General features: G+C 40.4%; 1 protein-coding gene across 14 annotated transcripts in view; it reads left to right on the forward strand.

Annotated features, from left to right (window-relative positions):
- Window positions 1-14,476, forward strand: part of tou (toutatis) — a 32,651-nt gene that overhangs the window by 17,308 nt on the left and 867 nt on the right. For 4 of the 14 annotated variants that reach the window (XM_064355742.1, XM_008197611.3, XM_015981602.2 and 1 more), the window contains exons 5-25: window positions 50-283; window positions 2,978-3,494; window positions 3,651-3,671; window positions 3,742-3,955; window positions 4,007-4,247; window positions 5,164-5,478; window positions 5,533-5,838; window positions 5,897-6,015; window positions 6,066-6,220; window positions 6,531-6,729; window positions 6,875-7,102; window positions 7,482-7,547; window positions 7,634-7,678; window positions 7,881-7,934; window positions 8,388-9,461; window positions 9,516-10,937; window positions 11,027-11,205; window positions 11,259-11,544; window positions 11,824-11,945; window positions 13,816-14,088; window positions 14,138-14,446. In XM_064355742.1, the coding sequence (XP_064211812.1) occupies window positions 50-283; window positions 2,978-3,494; window positions 3,651-3,671; window positions 3,742-3,955; window positions 4,007-4,247; window positions 5,164-5,478; window positions 5,533-5,838; window positions 5,897-6,015; window positions 6,066-6,220; window positions 6,531-6,729; window positions 6,875-7,102; window positions 7,482-7,547; window positions 7,634-7,678; window positions 7,881-7,934; window positions 8,388-9,461; window positions 9,516-10,937; window positions 11,027-11,205; window positions 11,259-11,544; window positions 11,824-11,945; window positions 13,816-14,088; window positions 14,138-14,446 (6,379 nt within the window). Of the gene's footprint in view, window positions 1-49; window positions 284-2,722; window positions 2,841-2,977; window positions 3,495-3,650; window positions 3,672-3,741; window positions 3,956-4,006; window positions 4,248-5,163; window positions 5,479-5,532; window positions 5,839-5,896; window positions 6,016-6,065; window positions 6,221-6,530; window positions 6,730-6,874; window positions 7,103-7,481; window positions 7,548-7,633; window positions 7,679-7,880; window positions 7,935-8,387; window positions 9,462-9,515; window positions 10,938-11,026; window positions 11,206-11,258; window positions 11,545-11,823; window positions 11,946-13,815; window positions 14,089-14,137; window positions 14,447-14,476 lie in introns of those variants that run through there. The other 10 variants (XM_015981606.2, XM_008197612.3, XM_015981604.2 and 7 more) reach the window with 10 other exon arrangements.

Below are 14,476 nucleotides of genomic sequence, written 5' to 3' on the forward strand. Positions count from 1 at the left end.
AGTCCAGGAAATAGCGGTTTTAGCGCGGTTTGAGCGCCTGTTATTGCAGCTTACTGGCCGCGGGGCGATGCGAACTCGGCCAACGCTGCTAATCTCTTCGGGGGCGGCTTCGGACTGCCGCCCCATCCGTCGCTGCCGTTCGGGATGCTGCCACCTACGAGCGGGCGCGGGATGCCGTCGTACCCGACCTCCACGGCGGCGGCGGCCGCCTTCAGCAACGCCTACACCAACACCCTGTCGGTGGCGGCGAGCCAGGCCGCCAGTTTAGGAATACCGGCTGCAAGTAAGTGCAGGATTACCGTTAAATTATAATTGGATGGCTTGTTATGCGATACAGTTCTTTGTTTTTGCCATTAACAACCTTACTGACACTTGGAGAATACTTGATATTCTGTGGCGGCGATCATTTTTAAGGAAACAAGGTCTACATTTTCTTGTGGACTCTTTAACAAATTGCATTCTTGCATAATACGATACTCGCAATTAGCTCACAAAAGTTGGTCGCGATATTTTATGGAAAAATGCCTTATTAACAACACTTTTTGTGGTGGGACTAATGAGTTCTTTTCTTTAGACTCCAAGAAGGAATAGAGCTTGCTTTTATTTTATTATTGTATAAGCACTTACCTTCTCGTGTAACGTGTTATACATTTTTATAATGATGCTAATTACATATAATTTGTTTTTATTACGTATACGTACTTAAGTAGATCGGCTCAGACGTTTATAATAAATTATAACAAAAGAATAACATGGATGATTAAAAGTTTTTTCGCAAATAAAAGATGACAGTGTCACATTAAATTATACATATAATTCGTTTTTCACCGAGTTGTCGAACTTGAGTCTCTACTTTTTGTAATAGACAGTAAATTAAGAAAATAGGGAGATTTTGTGTTTCTTATTAAAGAATTCTAGTTTCATGTAAATTTTTCCAAAAAATTTTTCTAATCAGTGAAATTAAATTGGCAACATTTAAATGAGAAGTGGCAATATTTTTTGTTTTTACATTTTTTTCTTGCATTACTATCTTACGATATTCAGAATTTAAAGGATTCAGCTTTGGGGACTTATTGCTGCAACCTATTTTTAAATGTAACAAACATTAATAATTTTTTTATTCTTATTCGACTTTTGTCATCCCAGATAGGATTCCAAAGAAAAACTATATTTTTTAGAGTCGGTATTTAAGAATGAAATAGATAGAATTTGTTTTGCAATATTAAATTTACTAATAATGTACCGCGTGATGAAGAAGTATTTTTTCGAATCATAAATAAAAAGCCTTACTTACCTAATTGCAAATTTTTTTGTGTTTTTGTATGCAGTTTTATAAATAACTCCAGTATGAAAAAGTAGGTATGAAAAATGTCACTTATTCTGGATTTTTGGTTTTGCGTATTTCAGTTTTTTTTTTTTTTTCTATTTTGCTCAATGAGTTTCGAAGAATTAACTTATACATCACGAGATTAGCATGTTAAAAGTTAAAAGAGTAACAGTCAGAGCAATATCAGAGCTGGTATTTAATAGGTACCTCATAAAAATTATCACAGGCAGTGATATAAAGTCGCATTTTGTAATTCTGTACTCTAAATCTGTGATTATATGGAACCTGGTTTCTGGCTCAACGGACATAGTTAGAAATTAAAATATAGAACTAATTTTAATTAAAAAAAAAAAACGAAATTTAAGGAGATTTCAAAAAAATTGTTATAGTAATTATCTGTTTTTGCTTCGGTTTGTTAGTGGAGATTAGCAAAGCTGAGGCGAGGAGGCAGAACTTGAGGAACATTTGGTTTATATGGGGGCTTTATCGGAGTGATAATCCAAATTATTCCAATTGTTGATGCATTTTAAAAAGACCGAAGATTGTAAAATAAGTATGAAACAAAATGTTTTTTGTAAAGCTACGCTAAACAGAATGCCACTATCACCTAAGGTACTGGATGCTGTCATAGTACCTTAAGATCACCGTCATAGTGGTCACAAGTGGCAATATGCTGGTTCTCTTATTAATTAATCATTACCTAATAAAAAAATGTGGAAAAAGTTCAATGTTTGTAATTATTTCTATTTTTTGATTCCATATTTTGCAATAAGACTAATAAGAGAAAGTCTTGAAGAATACATTGTTCTGTCATGTCTCAAAAAATAGAAGGACAGGTGTCCGTTTTGACGGTAAATTTTAATACGATGTTAACGAATGAAATGCTATTGATGAAAAATAAAAGATGACCTCTTTCGATTTTATATTTCTCTCGACTTTAATATTATATTCCTCTGGGTCACACTTTTCTGCAAATTCTATGTGTAATAAATGACCATAGCGAGCTCTCTATGACCTATTGCCATTTAGCATTTAGTGCCCGTATCAGCCAATTGAAAAATATCCAACCATTTTAAACAATTTCTCAGTCTTAACTTCCTTAATTCCAGCTTTAATCGAATTAGATTTAGTATAAAGTGAAGTTTAATGTGCGATAGTTGCCGGAATCGGCTAATAATCGGGGCGGCCCTAATCCCTTAAATCCGAAAAAGTCAGCGCTAAATTCGATTCACCGCGTAAATCAACAGGTTATCATATTTTTCCCCATTTCGATCACCTGTATTGGGCGGTAATTGTAAAATTTGGCCCAGTGTGTAGGCAGTCTCGTTCCGTGAACGTTCCGGGTTCATCTGGGTGAAGTATTACGGCAAATGTAATTCATTTATTGATCTACTTTTCTCCCTCCAGTTGTGTCAGCCTGCACACACAAAGACTGTATAAAGAGGTCATAATTCATCCCTCGCAAATTCGAAAACGTATTGAACCCTCAGCGGGAGCCCCCTCGAGAGTCATGGTAAATCCATGTGTGTTTTTGGCGGTGTTCTTGCGTGGCGTCGGAGCTTCCCTCCGTCCGTAACCTCACTTTTGGCGTCGCGTTATAAATAGCCCCCCAGCAGCCCATTAAAAAATGCACGAAATCGATTGTTGCAGGCGCCGCGTGGTGGTCGATGGCGTCCCATCTGGCGGCCCAGGATTACCTGGCGCGTCTTCAGGCCACCGGTCTGAACTTCCCGCTGGGCAGCCCCGCCGACCTGCAGTACGCCTCGCTCGGCCTGCCGCCCCCGTCCCACCACAAGTCCAAGGGGGGTTCGAAGGGCGTCCCACCCCTGCACAAAGCCAAGGACGCTCTTGATGGACGCCTCGACGCGACGCCCAAAGCCAACTCGTCGATGCCCAACTCCAAGCCCAAGTACCCGGGGGCCGGTCTCAGCGTCCAGAGCATGAAACTGCCCAGCGACAAAAAGGCGAAAGTGAACGACTTGAACTATCTTAAACCGATGGACAAGAAGACGAGTGTCAGTTCGAGTGCGAGAGTGACGACGTCGTCCCCGAGCATCTTCACCAGTCCGCTGAGTCTGGCCAGTAATTTCGACAAAAGTGCGAACACGATTAGTACTCAAAGTTCTAGTGATAGTATCAGTGGGGCGCCCACCACCAGCATACTCAGGTGAGTGCGGAAATCTCGTTATCACGACTGATTCATCGATTATTTACATTCACCGTCACACATTTAACAAAATTTATCTTATCACGTTTGAATATTGGCTCATTTAAATGGCACTATCGAATTATTGTCTCATATCTCGTATTTTTTCCACAATAGCGCCGCCCTTGAAGGAAACAGGTGAGTCTAAACCGTCCACCTCGAGCAAACCAACCCTTCGGAAATTCTGACCGTTGTGTTTTATTTATAGCGATCCGAATTCGATCCTTGGTGGCGTCCGTTTGCCCCCCGATACCGAGATTATTAAATATACCTCATCCATTGTTGGGCCTAAGATACCAGGAACGACGAATCGAGGTCGGAAAAAAACCATTTCCTTAGACCCACCCTCGGTTAGCGTGCACCCATCGCATTCTAGCACCGGAATGTTGATCGAACGTAGCAACAAACGTCCAAAACTAACAGTAAGTTAATTGAATCGTATTTAGATAGTCATCAAACATCATTTTTGATAGGATCAGCAAGATGTTAGTTCGCCACCGTCTTCGGCCAACGATCGAGTAGAAGTTATTAAATTACCAGCAACCAATGGGAGTCCTTCGGGAATTTCGGTACCTTCGTTCAACAGTAGTGAAAGCACAGGCGACACTCCGCTGAATCTCTCACTCAAACCCAGCACCTCGACGAATAGCACGGCCAGTTCCTCGCTGAATTCGCTCTGTAATATGTCTGCCAACATCGGAGTAGATAGGATATGTGAGTACCTGAACAAGTGGCCCTTACTTACCTCTACCTACATCTGATCGCAGTACTAATTATTTATAATTTGGTAAATTTAAAGCTAATGCAAAACCATCAAAGCCAGTATTTACTAGAAGACATAAAATAAGATAAATAGCTACTTAACTAATGTGTTCGTCATCTTGTCTTCTTTGAGAAAAAAATTACAATTAACTTTTTCCCAGATGTCTGTTATCTTTTATAATAGGGTTCGTAATTTTTGTGTAAAATTTATCAGATTTTTAGAATGAACAGAAATCTCCTATAAGCGGACACCGACGATAACCTACTTTTTGTCCGGTTAATGGAGGTGTTCTCTCAAGAGAAATAATAATTTATACATTTAAACTAAAGTGAATTTATTAAAGAGGTTGCAGCATGATACTATAAGGTAGAACAACAATATGCATATAGAAACCGCAAGACTTAGTGCAAATAAGAACTCTTGCAAAACTAATACACATAACTTTAACTTTATCTGAGGTTTGAATCTCAGTCTGAACACACCCGCTTACGTGATTCTTCGGATTTTGTGACATATTGTCAAAATAATTATGTGTTAATAACACACGCGTGTATGACATGCTGTCCGCTTAAAGGAGAGATTATGTTTTCAAGAATCCGAATTGCTTTGTTTGCGTCCGTTTATTGGAGAGTATGCTTAAAAGATAAACAACAACACTTAAATTACATAAGCTCAAAACAGTCTCACAAAAAGAGAGGTCTGTTTATAGAAGGTTAAGAGAGATTTCACCGCTAACATATTTCTTGTTTTTTGGTTTGTTGGCGCATTTTCAAGTAATATTTGATGTAGTTTTTTTCGGTTAAAATTTCGCGGAGGGTTAAAAAATTTGAGATTCGTAGATTGATTAACGAGTTTAATTTGGTTTAGCTCGCCGCAAGCCGGGCCCGAAGCCGCGGCGCGTGGTTCCCTCCGGGGGGCAGATGCCCCCGGGTGCCCCTAGCGCTTCCTTGGCGCAACTTTTCGCCACCGCTGACTCTCCGAGACCACCTAGTCGTAACGAAGGCTCGGACGGCGGTAGTTCGACGTCGTCGACTTGTACCACAACCGCTCCCACCACCGCCTGCACCACAGTTCCTTCCATAAGCAATCACAAAGAAGGGCGGCCGAGAAATCTCGGCCGCGGCGTCAGTAAACCTAAAAAGAATACAGTAGCATCACTTCTAGCACAAAGTAGGGCCTTAGGTTAGTACGCCCTTGTGGTGTTTAGGTTCGTAGGTGATTTAGGTGGCTTTTTAGGTATCAAACCTATGCCTATTTTGGATCCGAACGCTTCAATGAATCAACAGATGAATCTATTGAAGTCGAATATATTGGCTGCACAGCAGTATATTTCTGAAGCAGGTGGTGACGAAAAAGCTTTAAATAAATTTTTGCAGGAAAAATTCAGGGGTACTTTAAGTGATTCTAGTACTGTTGATGCCTCAACTGATTCTGATAACCTTACTGATTCTAATCACACAGATTCAGAAATGGAGATCGAAGTCGCCACGAAGAAACAAAAACAGTACGACGAACGAGCCTTAAGAGTGCCCCTGGAGAAAGGTAAAGTCGGCCGAAACGATCCCTGAAACCGAATTTTACAACACATTTTTTAATTTAGGGTGGAAGCGGGAGACGGTCATCAGAGGACTGACGAAGAGCGGCGGCCTCAAGGGCGACGTCACCTACGTTGCACCGGATTCTGCAAACAAATTCAAACAAATGTCAGACGTCACGCAGGTAAAACATTAAATTGAAGGTAATTTCCGGTTATTTATGTTTATTTTTAGTATCTGGAGTATCAGAAGAGCACGGAGTTCACCAAGGAGAACTTCACCTTCAGTTGTCGGGTCATCCTGGGAGACTACCTCCAGCCGGTACCACCTGAAATGGCAGCGGAAGCGGGGGAATACATCCATCTCACTGAAGAGGACGTCAACAGAAGGTAATTTGCCTCATATTTGTTGCATAAATAATTAAACTGCAGTGAAGTCATAAATGAAAATGGACTAGAGCTAGCTTTGCGAAATTATACGCTTCAAACTAGAGTTGCTGCTTAAAATTCAATGTAAATGAAAACATTTTACTCTAAGTGCGCATTGTAGTTGGATAATTAAATTTACAAGTTATGCTGCGTTTTTATTTTATTTTATGGCTGCCGCCGACAATGTTTGAACCGCGTATTTTAAGTTGAAATTTTATTCAACAATGGCGTTACAGCCTGAATTAATTAAACATTATTTTTTTTTGTGTAGACTGGAAGAGCTGAAGTCAGCTATGCGGACGAGTCTTCCCGTGGAGCAGCGGATCGAGATGGCCCGGAAGCAACAGGCGGCTCGTGCTGCAGCCCGGATGGACCGCGAGCAGGCTCGTCTAGCGAAGGAAATCGAGAGGTCGGAGCGTCAGGAAGCAGCTCGGAGGGACCGCGAAGCCAGATCTCAGCAACTCTTGGAGGTACGATAATGTTTGCAAATTAAAGTTTTCTCAGACTCAATGTGTGAAGGTAACGGTCATTGTTGTTTATCGCTACCGTCATTGTTTACTTTATATTTTGTTGTTGATTGTTATTGTGAAGGTATAGTATTTTTTTGTCAAAAAGGGTCGAAAACGGCTAGCGTTCACGCTCGAACAGAAAATACAGATAATATCGGAAATCGAAGGTGGGAAAACGAAATCGGACGTGTCTCGGGAGCTCGGTTTGGCTAGCTCGACTGTAGCGACGATATGGAAGAATCGTGATAATATACTAAACGCCTATAGCTCTGAAAACTTGGGGCGCAGTCACAGTCCCAATAATAACGATTTGTTCATTCCCGATATTGCGATGGTATGTCTGTAAAATTCCAAACGAACCAAAGAACGAATGTATAGGTGTCAGGTGTTACCAACGACTAACAAGTGCTTGGCACAACTACGACAGATTTTTGTAGAAGTTTGATTACATTTGACATCTCAGTTTTAGTCCTAACAATTGCTATAACCATTTTTTATTCATCAGATCATTTTTAAGCTTTACGTCGATATCATCATTGCATTACCATTTCCAGCCTCCCCCAAAAACTATGCCTTCACCAGATTTTACGTCATCTGCATGGTAATCAACATAATGCTTAGGCGCATGATTATTTAACTGATTTTTTTTAATCATTCCAATCATTCAATTTGTTTTTTTCTGTTATGATATGTTGTCACGTGTTGCATGACAGGCTAAGAGAAAGCGCCAAGAGGAGCTCGAGAAACACAGGCACGAGGAACAACAACGAAAACAACAGGTAATTCGTTTGTTTGACTTTTTTATTCACCTTGACTCACACATCGCTTTTATTCCCTCGTATTTATTCATTTTGTTTAATTACAGGAGAGAGAATTCAAAAGACAACAAGCCGCCATAATAAAAGAACAGGTAATAGTCACACAGAAAAAACGCTTACGTTGCTTTGATCTTTATTTATTGTGTTACCTTTTTTGTGTTGTTTCACGTAATACATTTCATTTGTGTTTTATAATCGAAGTCGTAATTTAAATTTCGTCTTAATTTTGTGTGTGTGCATTTATTGTCAAATTTGTGGCTTGTGTACATACTGTGATGCTGTTTTTCTCCGTAGATGTACATACAGGAGATCAGTAAACAGCGAGAAATGCTCTACACTGTTGAGTTGGTATGGACATGTATCTAATATGAGTGTATAATCTGTCTCATTCATCATTCACTTTTTATTTCGTTGTTTTCCAACTCGCTAGCCTACTTCAACTTGCTTCACGCAATTTTCTGTGGTACTAATTTGGTTCTTAAATGTGTTTAGCGCCTCGCTGTACTAACCTGTGCGAAAAATTAAGCTTATTTTAATTTTTTGCGCACAGCAGACTGTATTAAACTATCTAATATTTTAATACAGTTGGCCTGCGCCTACTGGGAGTGAATTTTATAATGAAAGACATTATAAAATTTCATCAGTACAAATATTGTTGGTGAAGGGATTTACGTTTACGTCAATTTATTTAAAAAAATTGCTTCACTAATTTTATTTTAAATATTAATTAAAAGAGTTCACGAGCAAAATAGCATGCGTGTCGTGATTTTTGCCACCTTTTTGAGAGAATTTTTTTGCCAGGAGCGTGAAAGACGCCGCCAACACATGGCCCTGGTGAAGGCGTTGGAAAACCGTCGCAAGCTGGAGGAACGCGAGCGTAAAAAGCAGCAACTTTTGGCCGAAAAACAGGCGAACAAAGAGAAGAAAATGGAACAACGAAAAATGGAACTGGAGATTCTGTCCGAATTGCGAAAACCGTGCGAAGATCTGGAGCTCGATCAGAAGCCGTTACCGGAATACGAGCGAATTCCGGGTTTGAAACTTCCGGGCAAAGCCTTCGCCGACATCCTCATGGTGTTCGAATTCTTGCACAATTTCGGCGAAACGTTGGGTTTCGACATGGAGTCGCTTCCGACTCTCGATTCGCTCCAGCAAGCTTTAATGCCTAACGAGCACTCTTCCGAAGCCGAAGAAGAGCTTTTTTCTGTGATGACACATTTGCTAGTCTGCGCCATCGAAGACCCCGGGATTCCGAATCCGGCACGTCATACGACAATACTGGGACAAAGTCTGAGACAGGCCGATATAACTCACGCGAATTTATCGGAGATTTTGCGAATTTATCTCTACGCGAACGCCACGGGCGAAGTTAAGGCTTTAACGGGGGTGCATTTTGAGCGGGATAGGGAGAAGCGAGTGGCCGACCACCACCAAAACGACAACGAAATGCAACAAACTTCGGTCGGGAAAAACTCGCAGTATTACGAATTGTTGCACGAGAACGACACGTGGAAAATGTCCGATATGCTGAAAGATAAGCCGTTTATGGCACTTTCGCCGACGTGCAAAGCCGAGATTTTGGCGTTTTTGTGCAACGAATTGTTGCAAAATAAGGCCGTGATCAGACAGATCGAGAGCTCGCTGGAGAGTGTGGCGCAGCAGAAGAAGGAAAAGTGGCTCCTTGATACGAAAATCCGGAAGTTGAGAATGTTACATGGGCGGAAAGTGAGGTCGGAAGCGGTTGAAAAGGCCCAAAAAGCGGACGGTGAAGCTGAAGGGGCCGTAGACTCGCCGTCTTTGCACAAGGATGACTTGCTGGACGATGAGGAGAACGAGATGAGCGAGAATGAAAGCGTGGGGACGCAGCCCGAGGAGGTAATTATTATTTTTTTCTGTTTATTTATTATTGGACAACAAAATTTTTTTCAGGAGGAGGATAACAAGCTATCGGGCGAAGAACTGGGCAAGAAGTTGGAGAAATTGGTAAAACAGTCAGAGGCCCAACTGCAGTCTTTAAACTCGTCCACCCACCAACTCCGGGCGTCTTGTTTCGGGCAAGATCGCTACTGGAGGCGCTACTGGTGCCTGTCCAAAGCTGGTGGTGTTTTTGTGGAAGCAATGGAGTCGGCAGAACCCGAGGTGTTGCTCGAGCAAACACAATTCGACCAATCAACCGAAACAATAAACAGTCTAAACGATATTAATAAGTTAATGAACAACGTTGAGAACATCAACGACTCTAACGTCGATAAAGAAGTGAGCAATATAGTCGGCAACAACGAAAGTACCGAAGAGGTTGAGAAAAGTCCAGTCAAAACCACAGATGATAACGATAACGAGCATAGAAAGACGCCAAACCGATTAGGAGTGTTCGAAAACGGTGAAATTTTGGATAAAAGCGAGCGTAATTTAGCAGAATTGCGAAAAAGCGTCGACGACATAGTACAAAACCTTGAACGAAATATAGAAATAGAAAAGGAGAATAAACTAAAGCAAGAATCTCTGAACAAATTGAACAACCACGTCGAGGAAATTAAAAGCGAGCCAGGCGAGCCCGACTCTCTCGCTAATAAAAAATTCAACCTTTTCGAAAAACTCGGCCAATGCATGGAACGCGAGAACAAGACCGAAGAGGACTTAAAGGCTGACGTGAAAGCCGAAGTTAAGGAAGAACTGAAGAACGAGATTCTAAACGAGTTAAAATGTGATATAAAAGCCGAGTCCAAGACCGAGATTAAGAGCGAGGACGAGAAACCGGCCGAAAGTGAGCATAAATGGTTCAGTGTGTTGAATAAAGAGGGCACTTGCGAGGGTATTTATTTAACAGCGGGGAATCGATGGGATAACGGTGTCGGTGCCTGCACTAGAGACAACCTCACCGAACTCAAAATTCCTGTTTTTCCACCACCAGGCGCCAACTCTTCCAATTATCACAGTTTGTGTGATAGCCCCGCTCCTCTGCAGATGACAGCCGAAGAGAGTGCCCAATTGGAACACATCAAGAAACACGGAATGCCCAAATCGTGTGCCAGGAAGTCGGTGCCAGTTGATAAAAGATACGGTTGGTGGAGGATCACAGATCCGGATCAGTTGAAGGAGGTTTTGGATAATTTGCACGTGAGAGGGGCCAGAGAACGGGAATTGAAGCGAAATTTCATCAGTATCATGCAGACGATGTACGAGAGACAGGGTAAATTTTATATCGAAGATGGGCAAAAGGACTTGACAGAGCTGGCATTGGAAGGGATCGAAAGTGTCAAGTTTATGGACGGAGGGGCCCCACATCCAGACGAACCGGGGGCTTGGAGCCAGTCGATAGCCCATCGAGTCGACTTATTCCTGCTGGAACAGGTACTTAATCGCTTTAATACCGGGTCATTAATTAATTAAACATTTGCCAGCCTTTTTTTATAATAATTGTTAATAATTGTAAAAATTAGGTTGAGGCGCTTGAGGACAAGGTGGCCAGTGCGAGCATGCAAATCAAGGGTTGGAAGATCCCCAACAGGGACACGCCCGAGATTCCGCCCAACGAAGTTGTGCCTCTAGTGCGTGAGCGTTTGTCATCGCTGGAGGTGAACATCGAACGTCGCTACCTCAAACCTCCCTTGGGAGTGAAGTGAGTACAATTTGCGCCACTCGCTACGTTTGTGCTACAATTTTTTGTGCCAGGCCTACGTGTATCAATATTGCCAACGTGGGGGAGCAAACTTCGACCCCTGGACAGGAATCAACGTCCACCGCTACCGCACAACAAGCCCCGGATCCGAATGAGATTCCGAAAGGATTGGCCGTGTGGAGAGAGGCTGTGAATAGGGCTCAGACGTCGGCACAGTTGGCCATGTGTCTATATTCACTTGAATCGTCCATCGCTTGGGACAAGAGTATCATGAAAGCTGTGAGCTCTTCTCATGTCTTTAATAAAATGAGAGCCCGCAAATATAACAGCAAGCTCAGTGTGGGTGCTTGTGCTTTTTCTAGTTTTTTAGTTTGCCCAATGTGTGGTGAAAAGTCGGTACACACTAACTGCATGAGAATCAATTGCATGATGATTTAGATTTAGTTTCATTTTTCACCACATATTTTCTTAATTTAAATACAGTCAAATTTAATTTTATTTAATTACTAGCAACAGCTCGATTTTTTGACTAATTTTAATGGCTGTCTGCACCTAATTTTCTTTTCACTAATAAAATGAGGGGCGAGTCAAGTGTTTGAAGTGTAAGGTTTTTTACAGAACTGCCAGTTCTGCCACAGTGGAGACAACGAAGATAAGCTCCTGTTGTGTGATGGTTGCGATAAGGGCTATCACACGTATTGTTTTAAACCCAAGATGGAAAATATTCCTGAAGGTGACTGGTACGTACTTAGCTATTTTATTGCCCCAGTTGTTAATATTTTTTGTTACGGTTTCCAATTAAATAAAATATTTAACTAATTGATCAAAAAATAAGGAACTAAGTGGTTATTGCCTCAAACTATTTTCTTTCTAAGAAACGAATTATCTAGTTATTATTATTTATTGTTAGTTATTCTAACTACATATCGCAACGTGTTCTTCAGATTCAGACATTACGGTTTTTTTTATTGAAGCGGGTATCTAAAATACTTGTTTCTGTTAAAAAAAAATGATAAGGGATAACACACAAAAAACGGTGGTTACCATCAGTTTCATTAGAATTGTTAGGCAGCTCCAAAAGGAACAATTGAGTTAATAAAATTGCTTTCACCTCGAGAATTATATTTTTAACAATATCTATAATAATGTTTGGTCAGAAGTTTTCGATATAGAACAAAATCAATAAAAAAAATCTTAAAAATGTGCCGTTTTTCTTAAAACGCTATGAAAACTGCACTTAAAAATCAACACTACATATTAAAGAAAAAAATTAGAGAATTAATTTTTTTACAAAAAAATCCGCGACACTGTAACTATGTCTGACGGTTCAGGCCCTAAAAGACGTCATTAAAGAATTTTTCTTTTTTATTATTATTATTACAATTTGTGTTACTACATTAACAAAATTGAAAAACATTTGCTTTTAAATTTTTCTAGTGTCTGGTACAGTTGGAAATACGCTATCAAATTTTTTTCTAGGAGGATTTAGTTCGTTCTTACACTTTTTAAGTAATTTTAATAAACTCACATAAGTGTTGCAGCGCTATAATTTTTAATAATTTTTAAAGTTATTTATTTTTCATAAAAATCACTCCCAATTGTTAATTTTCATTTTCGTTCAGGATGTGGACTTTACCCGAGAAAATTTTCGTTTCAGTTTTATTTCATGGTATTTCTATTCGACTATAGTTTTATTTGCCTAAAAGTGTACATTTAATTGATAAAAGATCACTCAAATTCTGTTTCATTCAGTCTCTCCCATGCTTTCTTTCACTAATTTGAACCGTTTTAAAGTTGATAAAACGCATTTTGTGCGCTCAATTCTAAAATGAAAATCGTTTTATGTATCATCTTCATTTTTCGAAGAATATTCACAGTTAAATACGCTACAGCAAAGATTTGAAATCATGCTCAACCTCTGTCAAAATACTGACTAGAAATTATTCTAAAGAAAACTATTGCCGACTAACATTTTAATCCTGATCCTCCAAACACAATTTTTCTCCAGAAATATATTCCACTGGCACACACTAAACAGTAAACACTCGCGCACTACTGAACGGCGAAAATTCATAACACGCACTGATCACTGATGATAGTTCTATATTTTGAAAATCGTAACCAGCAAAACTCTAACTTTTATTTTATTTAATAAGTTTATGAGGTGTGTGTTCACGACTACAGCAAGTGACAAACTGAATGAAATCAAACGGCACATCAGTAATTGATAAGAATGCTCATAACGTCATAACTCGTCTGTAACAAAAAATAATCCATTCATGTAATTAACTGCTGCAAATAAATAACGAAGTTTTCCTAATGTATTGATTTTTGGTGCGTTCCTTTGAACTTTTTTGGATAGAGTTAATACACGTATACAGGGGGGTGAATTTTTGAGGTCTACATATATTTTGAGCTCATTATTTAAGTGTAACGTAAATGTTAACACTTTACCGAAATCTTCGCGATTATAAAAGACACGCACACATACATTCGAAATATACAAGGCCATTTTTATTGAAGAGACTATTTGCTAGTCGATTATAGAGTAGGTACTAGAAGAGGCATATTTTTTTAATAAGTAAATGAACGAAAAATTAATTTGTGTAGGTATTGCCACGAATGCATGAACAAGGCGACAGGCGAGCGCAATTGCATCGTTTGCGGCAAGAAATCGTCGACGTCTGGCACTCGGCTGATTTTATGCGAACTGTGTCCTCGCGCCTACCACACCGACTGCATTCACCCCATCATGCACAAAGTTCCTCGCGGCAAATGGTACTGTTCCAAATGCATATCGAAAAAGCCTCAGAAGAAGACGATGCGTAAAAACCACGCAAAGTCTAGCAAAGATAGCGAACTGTCCGACCATCCTCCTTCTAGGTACCTCTCAATTTTTCGTTTTTTATTTATTAACATGTCGCGTCTCCAGTCCCGCACCGTCTCATAGTTCCGTTACGACGAACGAAGAAGCAACGAATTGCAACCAAAGCGACGTCTCTAACTCGAGTCTCGGCAACGCAGGCTCTCCGTCCACGCAAACGTGCAAGAAGGACCGCATCTCGAAGAAACTACTCAAAGAACTCGCGCCGTGCAAGACGATTCTGGAGGATTTGGAGTGCCATGATGACGCGTGGCCCTTTTTGCTTCCGGTGAATACGAAGCAGTTTCCCACTTACAAAAAAATCATCAAAACGCCGATGGATTTGTCGACGATCAAGAAGAAACTGTACGATGTGAGGTTGGTGTTTTGACTTGAAAATTGATGGTG

This window comes from Tribolium castaneum, chromosome 3 (assembly GCF_031307605.1).
Source record: "Tribolium castaneum strain GA2 chromosome 3, icTriCast1.1, whole genome shotgun sequence".
Classification (NCBI taxonomy): domain Eukaryota; kingdom Metazoa; phylum Arthropoda; class Insecta; order Coleoptera; family Tenebrionidae; genus Tribolium; species Tribolium castaneum.